This window comes from Sturnira hondurensis, unplaced genomic scaffold, assembly GCF_014824575.4.
Source record: "Sturnira hondurensis isolate 20B ecotype Veracruz unplaced genomic scaffold, ASM1482457v3 Scaffold0000396, whole genome shotgun sequence".
Taxonomy (NCBI): Eukaryota; Metazoa; Chordata; class Mammalia; order Chiroptera; family Phyllostomidae; genus Sturnira; species Sturnira hondurensis.
Genome location: NW_028073027.1, coordinates 7,710,346 through 7,732,629, shown reverse-complemented (window position 1 = coordinate 7,732,629; position 22,284 = coordinate 7,710,346). Strand labels below are relative to the sequence as shown.

The 22,284-nt window shown below is 36.8% G+C and overlaps 1 protein-coding gene across 2 annotated transcripts in view; it reads left to right on the top strand.

The window, feature by feature from the left end:
• Positions 1–22,284, top strand: part of SLC9A9 (solute carrier family 9 member A9) — a 529,481-nt gene that overhangs the window by 295,959 nt on the left and 211,238 nt on the right. For both annotated transcript variants that reach the window (XM_037040394.1, XM_037040405.1), the window contains exons 10-11: positions 18,750–18,863; positions 21,048–21,159. In XM_037040394.1, coding sequence (XP_036896289.1) covers positions 18,750–18,863; positions 21,048–21,159 — 226 coding nt within the window. The remainder of the gene's footprint in view (positions 1–18,749; positions 18,864–21,047; positions 21,160–22,284) is intronic.

The window sequence follows — 22,284 nt, the reverse complement described above, 5'->3', positions numbered from 1 at the left end:
CCTCATGCACTGTTGGTGGGAATGCAGGCTGCTGCAGCCACTGTGGAAAGCAGTATGGAATTCCCCCAGAAAACTAAAAATGGAACTGCCTTTTGACCCAGATATTCCACCACTGGGATTATACCTTAAGAACCCTGAAACACCAATCCAAAAGAACCTATGCAGCCCAATGTTCATAGCAGCGCAACTCACAATAGCCAAGTGCTGGAAGCAACCTAAGTGCCCATCAGTAAATGAATGAATCAAAAAACTGCAGTACATTTACACAATGGAATTCTATGCAGCAGAAAGAAAGAAGGAGCTCCTCCCTTTGTGACAGCATGGATGGAACTGGAAAGCATTGTGCTGAGTGAAATAAGCCAGGTGGTGAGGGACAAATACCATATGATCTCACCTTTCACAGGAACCTAAACAACAAAACAAACAGGCAAGCAAAATATAACCAGACACTGAAATAGAGAACAGGCTGACAGGGACCAGAGGGGAGATAGGAGGGAATTTCAGGGGAAAAGGAGAAGAAGGGTTTACAGGAACAAGTATAAAGAACACATGGACAAAAACTAAGGGGGGTAGAAATGGGAGGGAGGTGGGGAGCACTGCGGGGGTGGGCTGGGATGGAGTAAAAGACAGAAAACTGTACTTGAACAACAATAAAAATTTTTAAAATTTTAAAAAGATAAGAACATGTCATGCACAACTGATGAAAATAAATCTAAGAACTTAAACAAATGGAAAATTTCCTAGAACCATATTACTTATCAAAACTATCTGAAGGTGGGGAAACTGAATAGACATATACGCATTGGAGAAAGTAAATCAGTAACTGAGAATCCATTCACAAAAAACACAAGGCCCGGATTATTTTATAGGTGAATACTATCCAACTTTCAAGGAATAGATCATTCAATTTTATACAAACCTTTCAAGAAAAAAAAAAGATAGAGGAACGTACCACTAAATCACTTCATGAAGCTATTGTAATACTCCTGAAATCAAAACCAGTCAATGGCAGCAATAAAATTGAAAAGTATATGCCAATCTCAATTATGGACATAGATGTAAGAGCATGAACAAAATATCAGCAAGCCAAACTGATCATTGTAAAAACCGAAGTACATTGTGTCTGAACTTGTTTTATCCCAGAAATGCAAGGATTCTCTACTACTAGAATGTTTGAGTACAATTTACCACCTTAACAAATGAAAAAAAAGCTCAGTAAATATAAGAAAAAGCACTCCCTATAAAAAGTTCCACAGATACCAAATATAAAAATTCTTGTTAGTCTAAGAAGGATGACTTCCTTTATGTATGAATGAAGTGAGGCTGGTAAAAATCTATAGGAAACCTCATATATGGCAGTGAAACTTTAGAGGCGTAGTCCCTTTTCAATCATTTAAGTTTTCTCCTTTTGATGTGTGGTTTGGTTGTCTTCATATTTGTTATTTTAAGAAGCAAACCTCTTGATGTAAATCTATGCATTTTTGTCACATTATCTATTTGGGATAAATTCCAAGAGGTAGAATTTCTCAGTTCAGGGTGTTACATCCTATAAATATTTTTATGTAGGAGGACTGTGCAAACTTATACTGTCACAAAGGAGTTCCTGGGAGTTCTCTTTTTATTCATTTCATTCATTCAACAGATATTTATTGAGTGCTATGATACGCTAAGCTTTCTGCTGGGAGCTGGTGTTCAGTCATAAACACAACAAATGTGGCCATCAGCACCCTACTGGAGCTTACAGGTTAGTTTATCTTGTGTATCTTATAGAAGAAATTGCCTTTTTGCGACTTTACTCATTGTTCTGAGTGCTCAGTTTGATTTTTCCAGAATGTGAGACTCTAGGGTGTTCAGCATGTAAAGCAGGGGTGTTCAACATTTTGATGTTTCTGGTCCACACTAGAAGAGTCTATTTGGGCCACTTCTTAAATATACTGTGATACATAATCACAAAAAATCTCATTATGTTTTAAGTAAATGTATGATTTTGTGTTGTGCCACATTCATAGCCATCCCAGGTCACATATGGCCTGTGGGCTGCAGGTTGGACACCCCAGAAAGTATAAGGGGTACAAGCAATTAGATCTCTTTGAGTAGAGTAACTTTGTTTCTCAAACCAAAAATAGAACAAATAGTGGACAAACAGAATTGTATTTAGATGCGAACAAAGAGGAAAGTATCTGAAATAGATAGGTCCCCAAAAATTCAATGTGTGATTTCCTCACACACACAAAGAGCCGGAGGGCACAGGCCACTGGCTGATCCCAGCCCAGTTTTCCTTGAGCGGCCCCTGCTCTACTGCTGGTGAGGGCTGACACAACTCAAATTAACCTCAGAAACCCCTACAGAGGAGAATCCCTCAATACCATTTATCATTCTCAATCAGCAACTTTAACTTCAAAAAAATAACACAAAAATCAGTTCTGACAAGACAGAAAACTAACGTCAGCTGCAGGTTCCTTCCTCTCCAATAAAACCTGTAGATGCTACATAATTGAGAAGAAACATAAGGCTGAGCAAGTAGCAAAACTACAACGAGTCCTGGAGAGGCCAGAGGTGGTCTTGGAGCAGTGTGGAGGATCGTGGCACCTGGAAGGAGCCCAAAAAGGAGTGGAAAGAGAGGTTCAGTTAGAGGTTTTAACTTCTGCATTACCTTTTCCCCCTCAATGTTTTGGGGTGATCTTCACCTGCCTTATGGCAACAGCCTAGGGCATGCAGTGTGGTGTCAATGGGGTAACATCTGGGCAGTAAATAAGTTGATAAAGGTGGGGGAAATTAGTTGCCCTGTCCTTGAGCAGCTTCTCCACTGTCTCCTGTGGCTCCCAATCCCCTGGCTAATGGAGACTGGCCTAGAGAGATTGCCTCTTCCCAGTTTTATGTCATTCTAAGAATTGAAGGGTGAGTACCTGGCAGAGGAATTGCCAGAACAGTGAACTCAGTTCAGTTTGAGGGCTCTTCAAAAATTTGATGGTGCTGAAGGCTATCTCTAGCCTGGAGTTCATCCCTTCCCACCTCCTAAAATCACCAAAGGACACTGTAGTGTATACAAAGTCTTTCCAGAAAAAGTCAAACATTGCTAATATAACAAGAATGGTTTGCATGACATTGATATAACCTGGTAGCTGAGGAGAATGGTCTGGAATATGCGTGAGTGTACAATGATGACTTCATCATGCTAGTTATTGGGGTTGGTAGACACTATTGAGTGTATGTGGTCATCACATTCAAAATGATTGAGCTAGTAGAGCAATGAATCTGCATCACATTTTGTGTTAGGCTTGAACGTTCCTCCATAGAAACTACTCAGGTGTCTCAGAAGGCTGCAACTATGGACAACTGGTGACTGGTAGCTTCATTACAACAAGGCACCCACTCATGCATCATGGCTGATACAGAATTTTATTTGTGAAACATCAAATCTCTCAGGTAACTCAGCCCCCAACAGCCAAGATTTGGTACTCAGTAACTTTTGCATTTTTCTAAAACTAAAATCACCTTAGAAAGAGAAGAGATTTCAGACCATTGATGAAATTCAGGAAAACACAATGGGACAGCTGATGGCAACTGGGAGAATTGTGTGAGGTCCCAAGGTACCTACCTACTTGAAGTGGACTGAGGTGTCATTGTCCTATGTACAATGTTTCTTGTATCTTCATCAATAAATGTCTCTAGTTTTCATATTACATGGCTGGACACTTCTAGACAGGCACTATATATTCACCTTTCCTCAGAACATTACCAGACAGGATGAACCCCATGAAAATATGAACTTGTAGGCCAAAATAACAAGATGCCCAATGAATATAACAACTATAAAATAGAAACTAAAACTGATGAAGAACACATGAAGCAAAATTATTGAAACAGACAGACCAAGAATTTAAAATAGACATGATTAGTATCCTTAAATAGATAAAGGAGAATATTAGTAATATGAAGAAGTATAAGAAGTTTTGAAAAGAACCAAATGGAAATACAAGGTTGCCAAAGTAGGTTAGTAATAACAATAAAATGATTAATATAAGAATAAATAAATAATAATATAAGAATATAATCTGTATTTTATATACTTACAACTGCAGGCCTACTTTTGCCACCTCTGCATTAAATTCAAAAAGAAATTGGAGTAGAGAAGGAATGAACATTCACTTTTATCTAACAGAAAATTAGTACCAGTCAATTAATGGAAAAGTCAGTAGAAGCAAGGAATTATTAACAATGACACCAACACCTCTGATATTTAATTGACACTTACATAAATGCATATTCATTTGCCAATCTTTTGATAGAGGCAATGCTTTTTTTAAAAAATCTTAGAGTTCTAGGTTTTCTTTCTTGTATAAAACACACCCAAAATATATCTACCAGAACTTAGAGTTTCTATTTCTGTGTCTTTAGTTCAGAGCCAAGACTTAAAATACATTGGCGAACCAGTATAACTTAAGGATCCTTCTATATTTAAATATGTATTTTTGCCACATTTTACAGTTGTTCTGCTTATTACTAAGTCAGTAGCATTTCTAAGCAACTAAATTTTATCAAGTCTTTTCTACACATTTAACTTAGTTTGGGGGGGAGGAAACTTTCATGTCTGCACTAAATTAATCTATATAGTTAAATTCCACAGTTACAAACCCCAACTGAAGTCAGAGATAAACAGATTTTGGAACAAGTGGAGTAGAGTACTACTAAACCTAAAATTCCTGTGGTAGGAGCAGCAGTGACTTGGGCACCCTGGAGAATAACTCAGTAGCCACCAGCATTGAGGGTACTGTCTTAACGCACTGTGCCTTACAAAAGGAAGGTGGAATTCATCTAGAGAGTGGAGAATATTAAGAGCTTCTGGTGACTATGTGTAAGAGTCTTCCCTCTATGTATGTATATGGTTTATATTGCATATAAACTTTTTGAACATTATCAAAAATACAAATACACTACAAGAGAACTTTCTAAGGGAACTCTGTGAGGTAACTTCAAAATACCTAAACAGTTTGAAACAAAATAAAATTAGTTCTAAACCACCAATATAAGTCAAAGCTAGAATGTTCATTCAGAATTGATTTATGGTTGCATGGTTTTTAATGTGAAACTGTAACTGCCATCCTTGTGAACAAAGTGAGAAACATTCTTGTATTACAACAATTCATAATTTTTGAAATTCTACCTATTTTGTCAAGGATGTACAATAGCTTAAATACAAAGAGAGGTTAAGGAAAAAAGGTCACCAACGTTAATCAGTGTAAAATAAGAGTTTTCTGAAGTACAGTGTAAACACTGACAATCTGCATTCATTGCATTTCAATGTTCATTACGAAGGAATGAGCCAAGCAAATTTAATTTTCATCAGCTATTGATTTATTGATATCCATAGCATCATAAAAATCATTTGATAGCTACTTTCAAACTAAAAGGCATTATTCAAATGTCATATATTTCTGTCTTTCATTTTCACTGATTTCTCTGATTTGCTAAGACTCTCACATTCTCCAGCTTTTCACCATGCTCAGCAGAATCAATGCTATACTCTGAGCTTCAAGCCTTTCCATAATCCACTCCACCACGGCTCAAAACTTGTGTTCAGAGACTTCTGCATAATGAGTATGATTCTTAACACTTAGCTGCATTTCTTCTTTTCTTTGCCAGTCATATCAATTAAATATCTAACCATCCAGAGAACAAACTATTCAGATTTAAACATATTACTGTTTGTGTATAGTATAAGGTTGAGTGTTATGTACATATATTAGAGTAAAAATCATATTGAAACACACAAGAAAAAAACATGTGTACTTCTTTACCTTCTAAATTATAAAATATCAATCCCTATGTATTGTTTGAAAGATGACCCCAAAACAAGATGAAAAGTTAAGCAGAGAATGTATTTGGTCAGATTACAGAGTAAATCAGTTTAATTAGTCTTCAAATTTGTTTTCCTCAAAACTAGGAGATGGGTAAGGGCAGTCAAAGAAATTTTTCCGAAAAGTTATAATTTCCATTGTACCATCAGAGCATTTAAAATTAGCTAATTTAGAAAGCTTATCAAAGTAATTTGAATATGATGAATGAACTAAAATAAATGACAGTGTTTATTGGAAATAACATAGCATCAAGCAAAGGAGCTTTTGAAAATTTGAAGATAATGATACAACCAAATGTTATTTCAAACATTTACTTCAACTTCTGTCTCTAAAATACAGGAAGCAAAGCCGTTTTGAATAAATACTGGCTTGATTCTAGTGTGATGCATTTGTCTTGATGTTCTACTGCATTTCATTGTGAAATAGCTGATCATAAAACAACACTAAACAATGTCCTCAACCCTAGGTTTTGAGTGTGCAATGCTCTCATCAAGGAAGTACGGTGGCATCAAGAGGTCAAAATACAGCTCATCGTGTTTGGGGCTCAATATTCTATACGTTTCCAGTGGTAGCTCTGCATGTAGAAAGAGCACATGGTTCTGGTAGTGGATGGAAGTGGTCTATCCTCAGCCATATGTGGGTGGGTCGCTGAGGTACTGGTATTCAACTCAGAGACCTTACAAAATGACATCATTAGAAATCTGCCCATTTTGGGGTCCACTCTTCATACTCCCACCCCAGAAGAAATTTAAGTAGGCCAATTACAAAGATAAAATGACACACAAGATGAATAACAAAGATTAAGAATAGCTAAATAAAAAAGTTAAATGGAAAATGAACCTTTACAAGTTTTGATAATGTGTGAATTTTTCATGCCAGTACCTGATATAAATGTCAATTTTATTTTGGTTTATTTAAGAGATTTTTTAAAGCATAGGTTTAATATCCACAGAGAAAATACATTGTTTCAAGTAGTTAATTTCCTTTAGCAAGTATTTATTGGCAAAACCATGGAGAAACTGATTATGTCACACCATAACTCCTTATTGCCCTAAGAACCAGTACTTTTATATCCACTGAGAAGATCCACCTGGAAAACACTTATTTAAACATAAGTCTGATCACCATAGCCCCCACACTTTGTGTTCTTGTGGGGAGCAGATGAAATATACAAATACAGCATAACATGAGTAGTGACTAACGTTCTGAAGAAAACTTAATTAGGGCCCAGGATAGAATTTAGTTGAAGGTTAGAGTATTTCACAGATGATTTTAGGTGCTCAGTAAGACATCCCTATGAGGTCAACACTGTTTTCATCCTCATTTGACACGTGAAAAATTCTAGCCTCAAGCCCCACATGCCAGCCACAAATGCCTAGAAAAATGTTCACTTTGGGGACTAGCAAGACTGGACTGCGGCAGTTGCTGCTGAAAATGTACACTTGCCTACTGCTGCAGCTATTTTCATAAAAATTTTCTTTTTCGGATGCTCAATATCACTAGCTATCAAAGAGATGCAAATTAAAACTACAATGAGATACCACTTTACACCGGTGAGAATGGCTATCATAAACAAAGCAATAAACAACAAATGTTGGAGGGGGTGTGGGGAAAAGGGGACTCTGGTCCACTGTTGGTGGGATTGCAAACTGGTACAACCATTATGGAAAACAGTATGGAATTTTCTCAGAAAACTAAAATTGGACTTGCCTTTTGACCCAGCAATTCCACTGCTGGGATTGTATCCTAAGAACCCTAAAACACCAATCCCAAAGAACCTATGCACCCCAATGTTCATAGCAGCACAATTTACAATAGCCAAGAGTTGGAAGCAACCTAGGTGCCCATCAGTAAATGAATGGATCAAAAAACTATGGTACATATACACAATGGAATTTTATGCTGCAGAAAGAAAGAAGGAGCTCCTACCTTTTGCAACAACATGGACGGAACTGGAAAGCATTATGCTGAGTGAAATAAGCCAGGTGTTGAAGGACAAATACCATATGATCTCACCTCTAACAGGAAGCTAAACAACAAAGCAAACAAGCAAGCAAAATATAACCAAAGACACTGAAATAGAGAATAGGCTGACAGTGACCAGAGGGGAGAGGGGAGGGAATTTCAGGGGAAATAGGGGAGGGATTTAGAGGAATCTATATAAAGGATACATGGACAACAACTGAGAAGGGTGGAAATAGGAGGGAGGGGGGAGGATGGGGGGTGGGATGGGATGGGAGTAATAGACAGAAAACTATACTTGAAAAATAATTAAATAAAAAAAATTGAAAAAAAAATTTCTTTTTCGCTATAATAGCAGAGTAGTGTGAAATAAAATCATATTCTCTGTGGCTCATTTTCTATAATCTAAGAAGTAGAAGTAGGATAAGTGGTTGAAAGTGATAGAGAACCAAATTTCAGGTCAGTGTATGGAAGGATTTTCTAACAATCATAAATGTCCAAAAGACCCTTTTGCTTCCTTGTAAGTAGTAGAAGTAGTGAGAGTTCTGTCTTTGGCAGCATTCAGTTACCAGCTGGGCAGCCCCTCAATGAGAGTGTTGAAGCACAAAAGCATTGGCTCTGTGTCTGGACCATATACATTACAAGGTGGCTCTACCCTTGAAATCTCATCTTCTTGTATTATGTGAGGTGTGTGTATATGTTTCAGTTCATCAAAATAGATCTAAGGCCAATCTTATGTGAGGACCACTTTTCTGATCAATCTCATGATAATTAATACTCCATAAAGATAAAGACTTGAGAAGCTATTTTTAATTCAATAGCATACTAACTTAAATGCAACTGAGAAGTTCAATTGACTTAAACTGACCTTTACTTTAATATCTCTTTCCCCCACCAAAAAACCCCTACAAAGATTCAAAACTGGGAAACCTCCAGAAATAAAAACACTATTATCAGTGTCTACTGGCTAAAGTAATTTAGCAAAATTATAGAAAATAACTTTTCCTTTAAGTTATAAGCTCAAGGATTTCAAGAAAATCTGGCTACAGTATTTATTCAGTTTAATGAAGCTCAATTCCTTATAGCTGTAACTATATTTATATCCCATATTAGCTTTACTTACTTAATGATGCCAATTCATCTTCCTAAAATATGTTTTGCTATACTTTTATAGTCTGTGCTTTTGAAATTCTCATGATTTTAAAAGTCAGGTTTAAAAGGAGACAATGACATGCAGGGGTAGGAAAAGGTTGGGTCAGAGCCGGGCGTGCATGGGGCCAAGCAATTCTCAAGCAAAGAAACATATGACAAAGCAGCAGCTCTCTGAACACTTATGTGGCCCATGTCCTCTCCTGCAGGGCCTTCACACCCTCAACTTCAAGAATTGGATCTTGGATCTGGAGCCTGCCTCCTGCAGGGTGGCAGAGACAGAACTTCCAAACTGCATGGTCTTATTTTAGGCCATAGATTATATAGAGATAGAGAAAGAGATAGACTCATGTTTATAGTTTTATATATTTTAAAAGTAAAATCCTTTAACATATTTCCCATCACAACTTGTCATAAAAAAAATCCCAGTAGTATTACTATTTTAGAAGCAGTAATACTCTTTTTATTAGTGTCCTAAATCTAGAAAGATCTCCAAGGATTGCACTGATACTCATATGGAATGTAAGTCTTCAGCTTTTGCAGGGAGCCTGCACACTGGGAACTGTGATTTTGATGGAAAAGAAAGCCTTTAGATCACTTTTGTCCTAGTGGCAAAGGCCACGGGTCTTCAGTAACAACTCCTCTCCTGCCCTACCTCTAGAGCTCGTAGAAATTACTGAGTTCACCTTTAGCAAATTTCCTCAGGACTTGGGACTGAGCAAATGTTAGAATCTCAGGAGCGAAAGTTTATCATTTCAATAAAATACATTGTGATATTTGTTTTCAAATCTCCTGATATAGGAATTAAACTAATCACTTGTATTCCAGTTTGTTCAAAATAGTTATAAATAAACTCAATACTATAAAAAAATTTTGTATTAAGTTTTGTAGGCTCTTCAACGTTCCAGCTAAAATGAATCTTGGTTCATAACTTAAACAAGTAGATGAAAATCATAGATTTTGTCAGACTGTACTAAGTCAAATAAAAGTCATGTTGGGGAATTCATGTGAATTTAATTAGCATTAGGTAAGCAAGATATAATGAACTGTTGTAATATTTCCCTATATAAACCATAGTAATATGGTAAAGTTTATTCTCTTACTAATAGAAGTCAGTCAAAATCAGTGATAAAAATATTTTACAAAATAGTCAGCAAATAACTCAGACTAAGAAACATAGCATCTGATAAGACCAGGTAAACTGTTTAATATATGAATGCTTCCTATGAGCTTTCAGAGGTTGTAAACACAGACTGATCTCTAATGCAGTTTAAATATTTCCCTAGTCTTGTTTGCACTCTTACCTTGCTTTTCTGCCCCCTGAGGAAAAGCTTTGCTAAGCAAAAATTACTTTGAACCTGGGTCCTCTTTAAACTGTAAATTGATGGAAAGGAAACAAATGTTGTTTACAGTACTGGATAAATGAAATGTTGAATCAAGTCATTATTCACTGACTGCAGAATGAGGAGGAAGTAAGTTTGAAGTTACTGTATTCATATTGAATACTGATGAACTAGCTTGACATTGTTATTGTGATGATGAGGAGGATGGTGGTGATGATGAGGAGGATGATTGGTTTAGGGGTAGAGATTTTTTTGCTTTTTAATTCATTCTAAGATTGACCAATAAATCTATCCCTAAAGTAATTGACTACTCCAAGCTCTACTTGGGCAATGAAGTCCTAAAAGTCAAATTGGTTACTTCTATTAGCATGGACATATTATATATTCTCCTTTTTGAAACATGTCTTTAAGAGATTTTTGTGTGTAAAACTAAATTGAATTTGCCACACACTTCATTGAGTGCTCTGAGAAGATTAGTATGAAGCCTGTTTATTTAAATGAGCAGTGTTACATGATGCAAAGAGACAAAAGAGCGCTAATTAGTGCTGCTGCATTGTTATGAAGTGAACCTTCTAAAAATGCTAACAGCCACCTACAACTTAAAATAAGTGAGTCTTTCAAGTTGTTTAGAAATCGACAAAAACAAATTTTGGCTAGAGTGTGGGGGAAAGGGGACCCTCTGCACTGTTATTACAGATGCAAATTGCTATATTCTTTCTGAAAGGCAGACTGGTAGTGTGCTGAAAAAGAAAATTTAATGTATACACTGACAAAAGTAACCCACGTGTAGGAATTTTTCCTAAGGAGTAACCGCTTAGTGGGGGGGGGGGGGAATTTGTGCAAAGGTGCTCAGTGCAGCATCGTTTATAAGAGGGAAATGTGGAAACAACCGAATGTACAATAATGGGTACAGTGAAATAAAATTTGGTAGGAAAATATAAGGAGGTATTGTGTAGACATTAAATATTGTTTAGTCAATTCAAACTTCTTACCATGGAAAGAGACTTACAAAAATACTGAGTTCATAAAGTGAGTTATATAAAAATATGGCCAGATTCATGTAACATTATGCAAGTTGTCTATTCATCTATAATTTGTAAAATTCTGAAAAAATATTTCATAAAAGATAAGTGCTTTTCTTTTTGCTCTTTGTATTTTTATGTACTCAAAGGCAATTTTTAAAGAAAATAAGAAAAATATTAAAAATAGGTAAGAATGGTTGATAAGTTACTGAAAATGGAAAGATGAAGAATTGCTGCCTGAACAAGACCAAAGGAAGAAATCATTTGGAATAATTTTTATTCTAAAATTGTTCTTATGATTTAATCTAGTATTTTTAGCTATGAAAGTAACACAGGTTCATGGTAAAAAGCAGTAATAATAATACTTCCCACCCTATTCCCCACTATCCCCTCCTACCTCCCCTCTGGTTACTGTCAGATTGTTCCTGATTTCAGTGTCTCTGGCTATAAAGTAAATAATAAATAAGTAATAGTAAACAAAGATCCATAAAGTAAAGTGAAAGTTATCTGTATTTATTAATTCACTTGATGGATTCATGCATACACAAATATATCCATTATTTCTTTAACTTAGAAATTTGTATTTTACGATTGATCTTTGGTTTTTTCTATAACAATACATATAAAATTCTGCCCTGGCTAGTGTAGCTCAGTGGATTGAGTGTGGGCCAGCAAACCAAAGGATCGCAGTTTGATTCCCAGTCAGGGCACATGCCTGGGTTGCAGGCCAGTTCCCAGTAGGGGATGCACGAGAAGCAACCACACATTGATATTTCTCTCCCTCTCTATTTCCCTTCCCCTCTAAAGATAAATAAATAAAATCTAAAATAAAATAAATAAATAAAATTATAAAATTCTGTATGCTATTATATAATCATATCATATTTATTTATTTATTATAAGTATTTGTTTCTAGGCTTTTGCTAATACAAACAATTCTTATAAAAATTTCTGATTGAAAAATATATACAAAATTATGGCATTTAAAAAATTATTTTATTGTTGTTCAATTACCGTTGTCTATATTTAACCCTCACCACTCCCCTCCCACCCCAGCCATTCCCACCTCCCTCCCTTGCTTCTACCTGGCTTGATTTTGTCCATATGTCCTTTTACTTATTCCTGTAAGCCCTCCCTACCTCCACCTATTGTCCCCTCCCACCTCCCCTCTGGTTACTGTCACATTGTTCTTGATCTCCAAGTCTTTGGTTATATTTTTTGGCTTTTTTTCTTTTGTTGATTAGGTTCCAGTTAAAGGTGAGATCATATGGTATTTGTCTCTTACCACCTGGCTTATTTCACTTAGCTTAATGCTCTCCAGTTCCATCCATGCTGTTGCAAAGGGTAGGAGCTCCTTCCTTTCTTTCTGCTGCATAGAATTCCATTGTGTAAATGTACCGTAGTTTTTTCATCCTCTCATTTACTGATGGGCACTTAGGTTGCTTCCAGCACTTGGCTATTGTGAATTGTGCTGCTATGAACATTGGGGTGCACAGGTTCTTTTGGATTGGTGTTTCAGGGCTCTTAAGGTATAATCCCAGTAGTAGAATATCTGGGTCAAAAGGAAGTTCCATTTTTAGTTTTCTGGGGAAATTTCATACTGTTTTCCACAGTGGCTGCAGCAGCCTGCATTCCCACCAACAGTGCACTAGGGTTCCCTTTTCTCCACACCCTCTCCAACACTTGTTGCCTGTTGATTTGTTTATGATGGCCATTCTCACTGGTGTGAAGTGTTATCATTGTGATTTTAATTTACATCTATGATGGCTAGTGATACCGAGCATCTTTACATATGTCTCTGGACCCTCTTTATGTCCTCATTGGAGAAGTGTCTGTTCAAGTGTTTTGCCCACTTTTTGCTTGGTTTTTTTTTTGTCTTCCTGGAGTGGAGTCCTGTGAGTTCTTTATGTGTTTTGGAGATCAAACCCTTGTCCAAGGTATCATTGGCAAATATGTTTTCCCATATAGTTGGTTCTCTTTTCATTATATATTTTGTTTTTTAATTTATACCCTTTATTTTTCTGAAACTTATTTGGGTATAAGGAGTGAGTTAGAAATTCATCTTTAGTTTTGGTTATTATTTCCCCCAAATTAGCCAAGTTTTTCTGTAATCTTTCTAAATAATGTATCCTTTCTCCAAATGATATTATAAAATTGTGTTTTCTCTGTAATTTGATATACATATTCTGTGTGTTACAAAATAAAATATCATAAAAATCTGGGTGAAAATTTGACAAAAATGAGTATTTACCCAGAACAATAAGTAGGGAAGAGTTGGCTATGAGGGATAGCTGACATCAGAACAATTCTCTCTTAGGAAGCAACTAGAAAAGTTAGATAAAATACAAAAAAGCAGGTTTCAAATGAATTGACAAAGCAGCCATGGTATCCAAGATTTGAAGAACTAAAATACTAGATAAAAACAAATTAAACTAAAGTATGTGGATAACAGAAAATAATGAAGACAATAGATAAATTAATGAAATAGGGAGGAAAAAGAGTACAACATAGAAAAATCAACAAAGCCAAAATTGCTTCTTGGAAACACTCACAAAATTGATAACTCCCAAATAAGATTTATCACAAAGAAAACACACAAATTGTCAATAATGGGGTGGAAGGAGGAGATGTAAATACCAATGCAAAAATATTAAAGATCTTATGAACAACTGTATGCAGTAAATATATAAATTTAGATGAGTGACAAACATAACTTTCTAAGACTAATACAGAAATAAATAGGAAATCTGACTAATGCTGTATCTATTAGAATAATTGTACCTATAGTTAATTTTTATCCATAAAGAGAACTCCAAGCTCAGAAGTCTTCTAAACATCTAAGGAAAAGAACAGGAATCTGCTTTGTGAAATGTCAGTAACTTTAAAATACAACCTGATAAAGACTAAATAAGAAAGGAGAATTATAAGCCAGTCTTTTTTCATAGAGACACAAAAGTCCTAAACACAATATTACAAAATTAAATCCATTTTTAAAAAGTAATACAAGGAAATGCCATTAATCTGTTAAAAGGTTTCTGTGAATTTAGTGGAGAAATTTTGAAAGTTTCACTTCGGGACTGGGAGTAAGGTAAAGAAGACCCATCAACTCCTGTCCTGCTCTGTACCATCTAACAAGTGAAGAATGAAAGAGGAATAATGAGTGGAAAAGAAAAAACAAAACTATCTTTATTTGTAAACAACATGATTATGAATTACAAGAATTATTAAGTAAATTTATTAAGGCCCTGAATACAAGCTCAGTAAGAAATTAATTATATATGTGTATCCAGCAACAAACAACTAGAAAAGAAAGTTTGAAAAGCGTGCCATTTATAATAGCACAAAAAATCAATATCTAAGAATAAATCTAACAGAAGATATGCACAATCTTTATAAGGAAATTAGTGAGAAAAATTAAAGAAAATAAAAATAGTTATAAGAATATATGAAATTTGTGGATTCAAAGTTTTAGTAACTATAAAGATGTGCATTCTATCCAAATTCATCTCTACATTTAATATAATTCCAATTAAAATGCAAGTGGTTATTTTTTGTGTGAATGGACACACCTATTCCTAAATTCAAATGGCCATGTCAAGAGGCAAAAATGTGTATTTGAAGAACAGCCCTCAAAGCCAGTGTAGGCAAAAATATGAATCAACCAAAACTGCTGACGAGAGTGCGCATCAGTGCTGTCACTGTAGAAAACTGTTGGGCACCATGTTCCAGCAATTCCATGGAAGTGCAAACATGTATTCACAGCAGCAAAATTCATCACAGCCCCAAAATGGAAACAACCCAAATGACTACCATTAGTAGAGTGAATAAATAAATTATGATATATTCATATAATAAAAAATAAGCTACTTCTATATATGACACGAAAAATCTCACAAACAGTGCTGAGCAAAAGATGACAAATATGAAATAGTACATAGTGTCCGAATCCATTCACAAAAAAACTGATAAACAAGGAAAGCTAACTCATGATGATGAAGGGCTGATAGGACATAGTTGCAATGGGTGTGGAGGTATAGGTAGGACAAGGAATAAGAGTAATTCCTGGGTGTTAGTAATATTCTCTCTTTAAATCCTGAACTATAAACATATGAGTGAAACTCTTTTCTGAGTAATTAGGCATCAGTAAAAACACTCTTTAAATGTGCAAAAATAACCAGGAAAATTCTGAAGAAGGTAGAGCATGCAAACAATCTATATCTATGAAATGATACCATGTATTATGGATCTACATTCATTAAAAATACTGTGGTATTGGTACAGGACTAGGTCACTGGAACAAAGAGCTGGTTCAGAAGTGGACCTAAGTGGAAAATCAAAGTTTTATACAATGTGTACGTAAACAGTTGCTTGCAGTTCTGGTCAGTTTAGATGTCAATAAATTAAGTGGCTAAATAGAATTAAAATCCTGAGTTACCCAAAGGAAGAAAATATCTGAAACAAATGTTTAGTATCATGGGTTTCCATGTCATATGTGTAGGACAAATTCTCATCGTATCTAAAAAAAACCAACAGGAAAAAAACCCTGATTTTTCTCATATACTTATTTGCATTTTTAAGGTGAGAAATGGATTAAAATTAAGTGGTGGTAGTGGGTAGGGATAACAGATTTTGCTGACTGAAAAATAGTCAAAAAGTTGGCTACACACCCTTTTATCATCTCTGTTGAGTTAGAGAGGTATTTTGTTTTGTTAAACTGGTGCAGGACTGTAAAGGAGTTTGTAGCATTTTAAGTGATGGAAACCACAATTCAAATAAAAAAGCGATGCCCTAGCTGATGTAGCTCAGTGGATTGAGCGCGGCCTGTGAAGCAAAGGATCACAGTTCAATTCCCAGTCAGGGCACATGCCTAGGTTGCAGGCCAGTTCCCAGTGGGGGACACATGAGAGGCAACCACACATTGGTATTTCTCTCCCTCTCTCCTTCCCTTCCCCTCTCTGAAAATAAATAAATAAAATATGTTTTAAAAAGTGATTCCTTGGTCTCTTTACTTCAAAACTCCAAGGGTAGATTTTGCTTTGGGAGAGGTTGAACATGGAGCATTAAATGGTAGCATCAGGATAGGGCTTCTCTCTCAGATGGTTGTTTCTGGGGATCGAGATGACTGACAGCAGCTCCCTTAGCCTGCATTCGACTGAATTGTCATACAGCGAAAAGGTGGGGGCCTTTGTCCCCACACTCCCTGCAAAAGCCTCTCTGTATTTTTTTGGCTCACAGTGCATCACAGCCATTCTGAATCAAGCATGCTGGCTGGAGAAATGCTTTGGTTTAAGTTGTTTAGTCCCAACTCACATATTCCATATCTGAGCTATGGAGGCGTCAATCTGGGGGCTGAGAGTGGGGAAGAAGGTTAACCTCAAAGGAAAATCGGAGAATGGCCACCAAGAAGATGTTGGATGGATCATAGTTGGAAAAAATGTCCCATCTAAAGTAAAATACACAGGGGAAGAGGCCCTATGAATTTAACCTTGACATGTATTTACAAATGTTAAAAACTGAATAGCTGTTAGGAACTGAATGTTTGTGCTCCACACCAATTCAGAAGGTGAAGTCCTAACCCCCAATGTGATGGTATTTGGAGATGGGACTTTTGGGAGGTGATTAGGCCAAGAGAATGGAGCTCTCATGGATGGAACTAATGCCCTTGTACGAAGAGACATGAGAGAGATGATCTCTCTCTCCACCACATACGGACACAGCAATAGGCTACTGTTTGCAAACCAGAAAGAGGGTCCTCACTACAACTGAATCTTCCTGCACCTTGGTCTTAGATTTCCCAACCTCCAGAGCTGTGACAAATAAATTTCTGTTTTAAGTCATCCTGTTTATGTTATTTTGTTATGGCAGACTGAACAGATTAATATAGCCAAATCGCTTTAAGAAAAGTAAAGCTTCCATGACATAGAAAAGTTTTCCCCTTCCCCTATATACTGCTCCCATGTTCTCAAGTTTTCTGTGGTTATTTGGGTAAGAGAGTTTGTTTAGATGAGCTTTTCTAGAATATGAAACGAGTGCTCAGAATAACCGATGATCGCTGCCTTTGCAGAAATCCTACCTTGTGCCAAAGGAGCTGTGCCTGCTTTAATCTACTCTTTTTTTTCTTTTTTAAAGATTTTATTTATTTATCTCTAGAGGGTAAGGGAAGGAGAGAGAGAGAGAGAGATAGATGTTTGGTTGCCTCTCATGAGTCCCCTGCTGGGACCTGGCCTGCAACCCAGGCATGTGTCCTGACTGGGAATCGAACCGTGATTGTCTGGTTTGCAGGCCCGCACTCAATCCACTGAGCTACACCAGCCAGGGCCACTTTTTCTGTTACTGGTTTTAGATAATGTTTCTGACCAGTTCTGTTTTTCTTTCGGTCAACTGTCAGTTAACAAGTATTTTGCATTATTTGTAGCACTTAAACACATTACATGAAAATAAAATGAGTTCTTAAAAAGCCAAGAGAAATGCTTCCAGAGACGTTTAGGTCTGAGATTGAAGTTTGAGGAATTTTCAGATGAAAAGTCTGGAATATAAACTGAAATCTTTCCAAATCTACTATGTTGTAGCTCCTGAACACATTTCCTTTTTGCTTCTAATCTGACAGCGGGAGAACATTTTTCATGTTAAACTTAAATTGTTTAGTTAATGGTCTAAAAATAGTTCCAGGGAGCATTTGTCAGCATAGATGTTATTACCTCATGCCTCTGACTGAATTTGACATATCTATTGTGTTCTTGCTGTTTAAACTGATCCCTGGGATTAATCACCTTTTTTTTAACCAGCTAGAAATTGTAGGCATTTAGTGGATATCATTACATCAGTCAATGTAATGAGTCTCATTGTCTGAAGTTTAAAATATACTTACTGATCATTCTAATGTTGAACTACAGTTGACATTCATTCTTATTGCAAGTTTCCAGTTTTGCCCTTCTGGCCTACCCAAGGAGAATATTTAGCTGAAGGTTGTTTTTTTTCAGGTTCTGGGAACTCAAGCATGCCTACTAGGTGATATGCAGAAGAACCTAAACATCATTATTGTGGACTACAGTGCACCTTAAGCAAGCATGTAATTTTGGTTTCTATAACAAAATATCCTGTCACCCCAGGAGGAATTGTTCCATGGAGGATCCCTGCTGGTTAAGATAACCCAGGGGTACCTCTGGCAGCCTTGCAGGGGTGTTTCTGGCAGCCTTGCAGTTGGGAAGGAGAAAGGGAAGTTCACACATGGCTGTGGCATCTGTCACTGGGTAGAGAGCCACAGGAGAGTCAGCCAGTCTGTAAAAGCTAAGCGCAAGTCCAAAGGAATCCCTTCACAGGTAGAGAACCATTCAATCACCAAACATGTTACAGGTTATTAAGTGGATTCAAACCTGAGTCACAATTAATGATTTTGGTTTCTGTTCTGTTTTCAGTTGTTTGAATTTATGAACTTCTTGGCTGAGAACGTCATCTTCTGCTATATGGGCCTGGCACTGTTCACATTCCAGAATCATATCTTCAATGCTCTTTTTATACTTGGAGCCTTCGTATCCTTTGAAATAGGAACATGGGGTGATGAGAGAAAACAAATTACTTACTTTTACTGATTATTCTGTTAAATTGTTAAAGTAGTTTCTCAGGTTTACTACAGGGCGAAATTTAAAGCAGATAAGTAATTTCTAGCTGGGGGAGAAAAGCATCCTAAGAAATTCAGAACCTTAATAAATGCTTAGGTTCAGTGCAAGAACTTGAGAAAATACTGGGGGAAGTAAAAGGAGAGAATTAAAGGAGAGTGACTTTTTAAAATATTCAAAACATGTTTAAAATGATGAATCATTTACATAAAAATGTCAATCTGTTCTTTATAGAGAGATATAGTCATCTGCATTAGCATGATCAGAAGACAGCCAAGATTATGAAGCTTTAGAAATGTTTTTATTACAAGGTGGTAAAATCTTTCCAGGAAGGACTTTGAAAATAGGATATACAGAGTAAAGACCAAATGAAATTGGCATGATGGGTGTGCTTTCAATATCTCAATTATTGTGCACATATAAGTTTATTTCAATAAGATAATCCTTTCCTAAGAACAAAGTAACAAAACATCTAGACCTCACTTTCAATGCAGAGGACTTTTGTAGCTCTCAGTCTGGGGGATGGGCATTCCCAATGGGAATGGATAGCCAAACAAAAGGACATCGAGGCTTTGGGGATGTCCCCAAGGACGGTCAGCAGCAGCTGTCCTCCTTGCCACTTGGAAATGGACAAATGCCTCCTCAGATCACAGGCAGATACCCTTACAGCCGGGAGAGTTGACCCCTTTGTCAAGGCCCTGTTGTAACCAAGCACCTCCCTGCACTCGCCTCCTGTTCTCCCTTCACTGAGCACTCCACCCAACCCTCAAATTTCATCCAAAACTCGGACTTTAGGAGGAAGCTCTTCTTCCCAAATGACTCCACCTGATCTGAGGGCAAACTAGAATAGGTAGATCAGTGATAGTCAACATTTTTCATCTCATGGCTCACACAAATTAATTGCTAAAACTCCGCAGCACATCAAAAAGCATATATGAATATTTTTTGCTGACCTGACAAAAAATATAGGTATCATTTAGAATCATTCACATTAGACAACTATTGTTGTGTTGGCTGTTGTCATTTTTTTATTTGACAATTTAAGGAAAAAGAGGTCAGTGTCCCTCAGTGAACAGTCGGGTAGTACATGTTTTAAAATTTCTTGCAGCACACTGGTTGAAAATTGCTGAGGTAGATAGGCTACCAGGGAAGGAGTCCAAGATAACAAAAGGAGAGTGATGACTACCACCAATATTTTCATAAATCGGAACCTTTAAAGTTTGGATTTAGTCAAATGCCTTTTAAAGCATTAGTTGTATTATACATTTAGATAGGCAATTCCTCCAAAATTAAATTTGCCAAAAAAATAAAATAAAACAAATGAAGCTTGCTAGACCCAGGGAGTATAAACTGATGTGAGATGGTAATCAGGAGCCAAAGTACATTTATCCTTCCTAAAGTAGTGCTTGGGAAGATAGTGCCACAGCCTCTGCACACTCTCTGCCTCCCATTTGGCAGCAGAACTGGACATTAAGCTAGTCATCAGCAAAGGAAATGTGATGAGAAAATGCACAGTGATTGAAATGGTATTGGGTTAACAACTGTAAGNTTTGGATTTAGTCAAATGCCTCTTAAAGCATTAGTTGTATTATACGTTTAGATAGGCAATTCCTCCAAAATTAAATTTGCTAAAAAAATAAAATAAAACAAATGAAGCTTGCTACACCCAGGGAGTATAAACTGATGTGAGATGGTAATCAGGAGCCAAAGTACATTTATCCTCCTAAAGTAGTGCTTGGGAAGATAGTGCCACAGCCTCTGCATACTCTCTGCCTCCCATTTGGCAGCAGAACTGGACATTAAGCTAGTCATCAGCAAAGGAAATGTGATGAGAAAATGCACAGTGATTGAAATGGTATTGGGTTAACAACTGTAAGCCAATATATATTCAAAGAAATGCAGGGTTCTCTATTATTTCTGGAAAGGAATTTGCATTGAAAGAGGGATGTTAGAAGCCAGTTGGACATGCATTCATGCATGTTTATCCCTGTTTTCTGGTTCATAATATAGAGAAAGTGAAGAACATAAAATGTAAAGGTCCAGGACTCACACATTCAGTGCATATCTTCCTCAATGTGCTGCCGTGCCTACCCACAGCTAGCCATTTTTGTTGCCAGAGCCTGCAACATATATCCCCTCTCCTTCCTCCTGAATCTGGGCCGGAAGCACAGGGTCCCCTGGAACTTCCAGCACATGATGATGTTTTCAGGTATGTGAACTGTATTTGGCATCACTGCTACTGTTCTCTCACTCCTTCATTGTGTGGAAACTTCACGGAGACATAGAGACCTTCGGGGGCAGCATAACTCCTATTTGCTTCATTGTACCCAGTACCATGCTGATACTCAATAAGTTCTGAGCAACAATGGGATTTTTTGCTCCAGGAAAAAAAAAGGAAAGGAAAGGAAATCTTGTTGGGACAGCTTCAAGATACACCATGTTCCAGACATTGGCCTAGAATATATTGGACTTCTTCCTGACCTATTTCAGACCAATTTTTATATTGGGGAATTTGTATGATCATTTTATAAATTGTTTACTTGAAGGTAAGAAGGTAGTCTGTCTGTAAATGGTGTCATCCTTATTCAGTGTTAAGGCTCCTTGTCCCTAGAATCCCTGTCGCTTCCCTATGCTGACCTCCAGGAACTTCTCATGGTTCATACAAAGGCAGATTATATCTAAGGATGCTTAATTGTTGGTTGAGAAAAACAGGTATTAATTGCACACTCACCCAGTGGCAAGAGCCGTTCCAGGCACTGGTGGGTGAACTGACAAAGTCTGTGCTCAAGAAGCTTATGTGCTGCTTGCTTCAACCATGGCTGGAGGCTCCCTCTTCCAAAAGAAAATACACCAGATGAATCTGCTGACCCTGAACTACACTGGGGATTGTGGTTTCTTTTTATTCAATCAGTTTTCCTACCATTAGTCTTTCCTGTTTGGAGACCTTTCCCCTTACATGCCTTCTAGGTGTGTATGCACCCATGTTATACTCACAGGCAGCTCATTGGAAAACATGAGAGAGTAAAACAAACAATAACTTTTCTCAAAATAGAGCAAATAAAATTTCAGGTCTACAGAAGGATATGGAAAAAGTTTCTGAAACTATTACTGATTGAATATTTTCTCTTTGCTACTCACTATAGATTAATCCTATAAAGTAGTTATTAACTCATTTTTTAGATGGAGGAACTGAAGTTCAGGACCTCAAAGAGGTTAAGTAACTTAACCAAGGACAAAGACATCCCTGAGCTGAGGTCTGTGGGACACCACTTTAAACACAACAAAGTGTTTCAAAACCTACATTTTTTAGAAATAGTACTAGGAATGAAAGGCT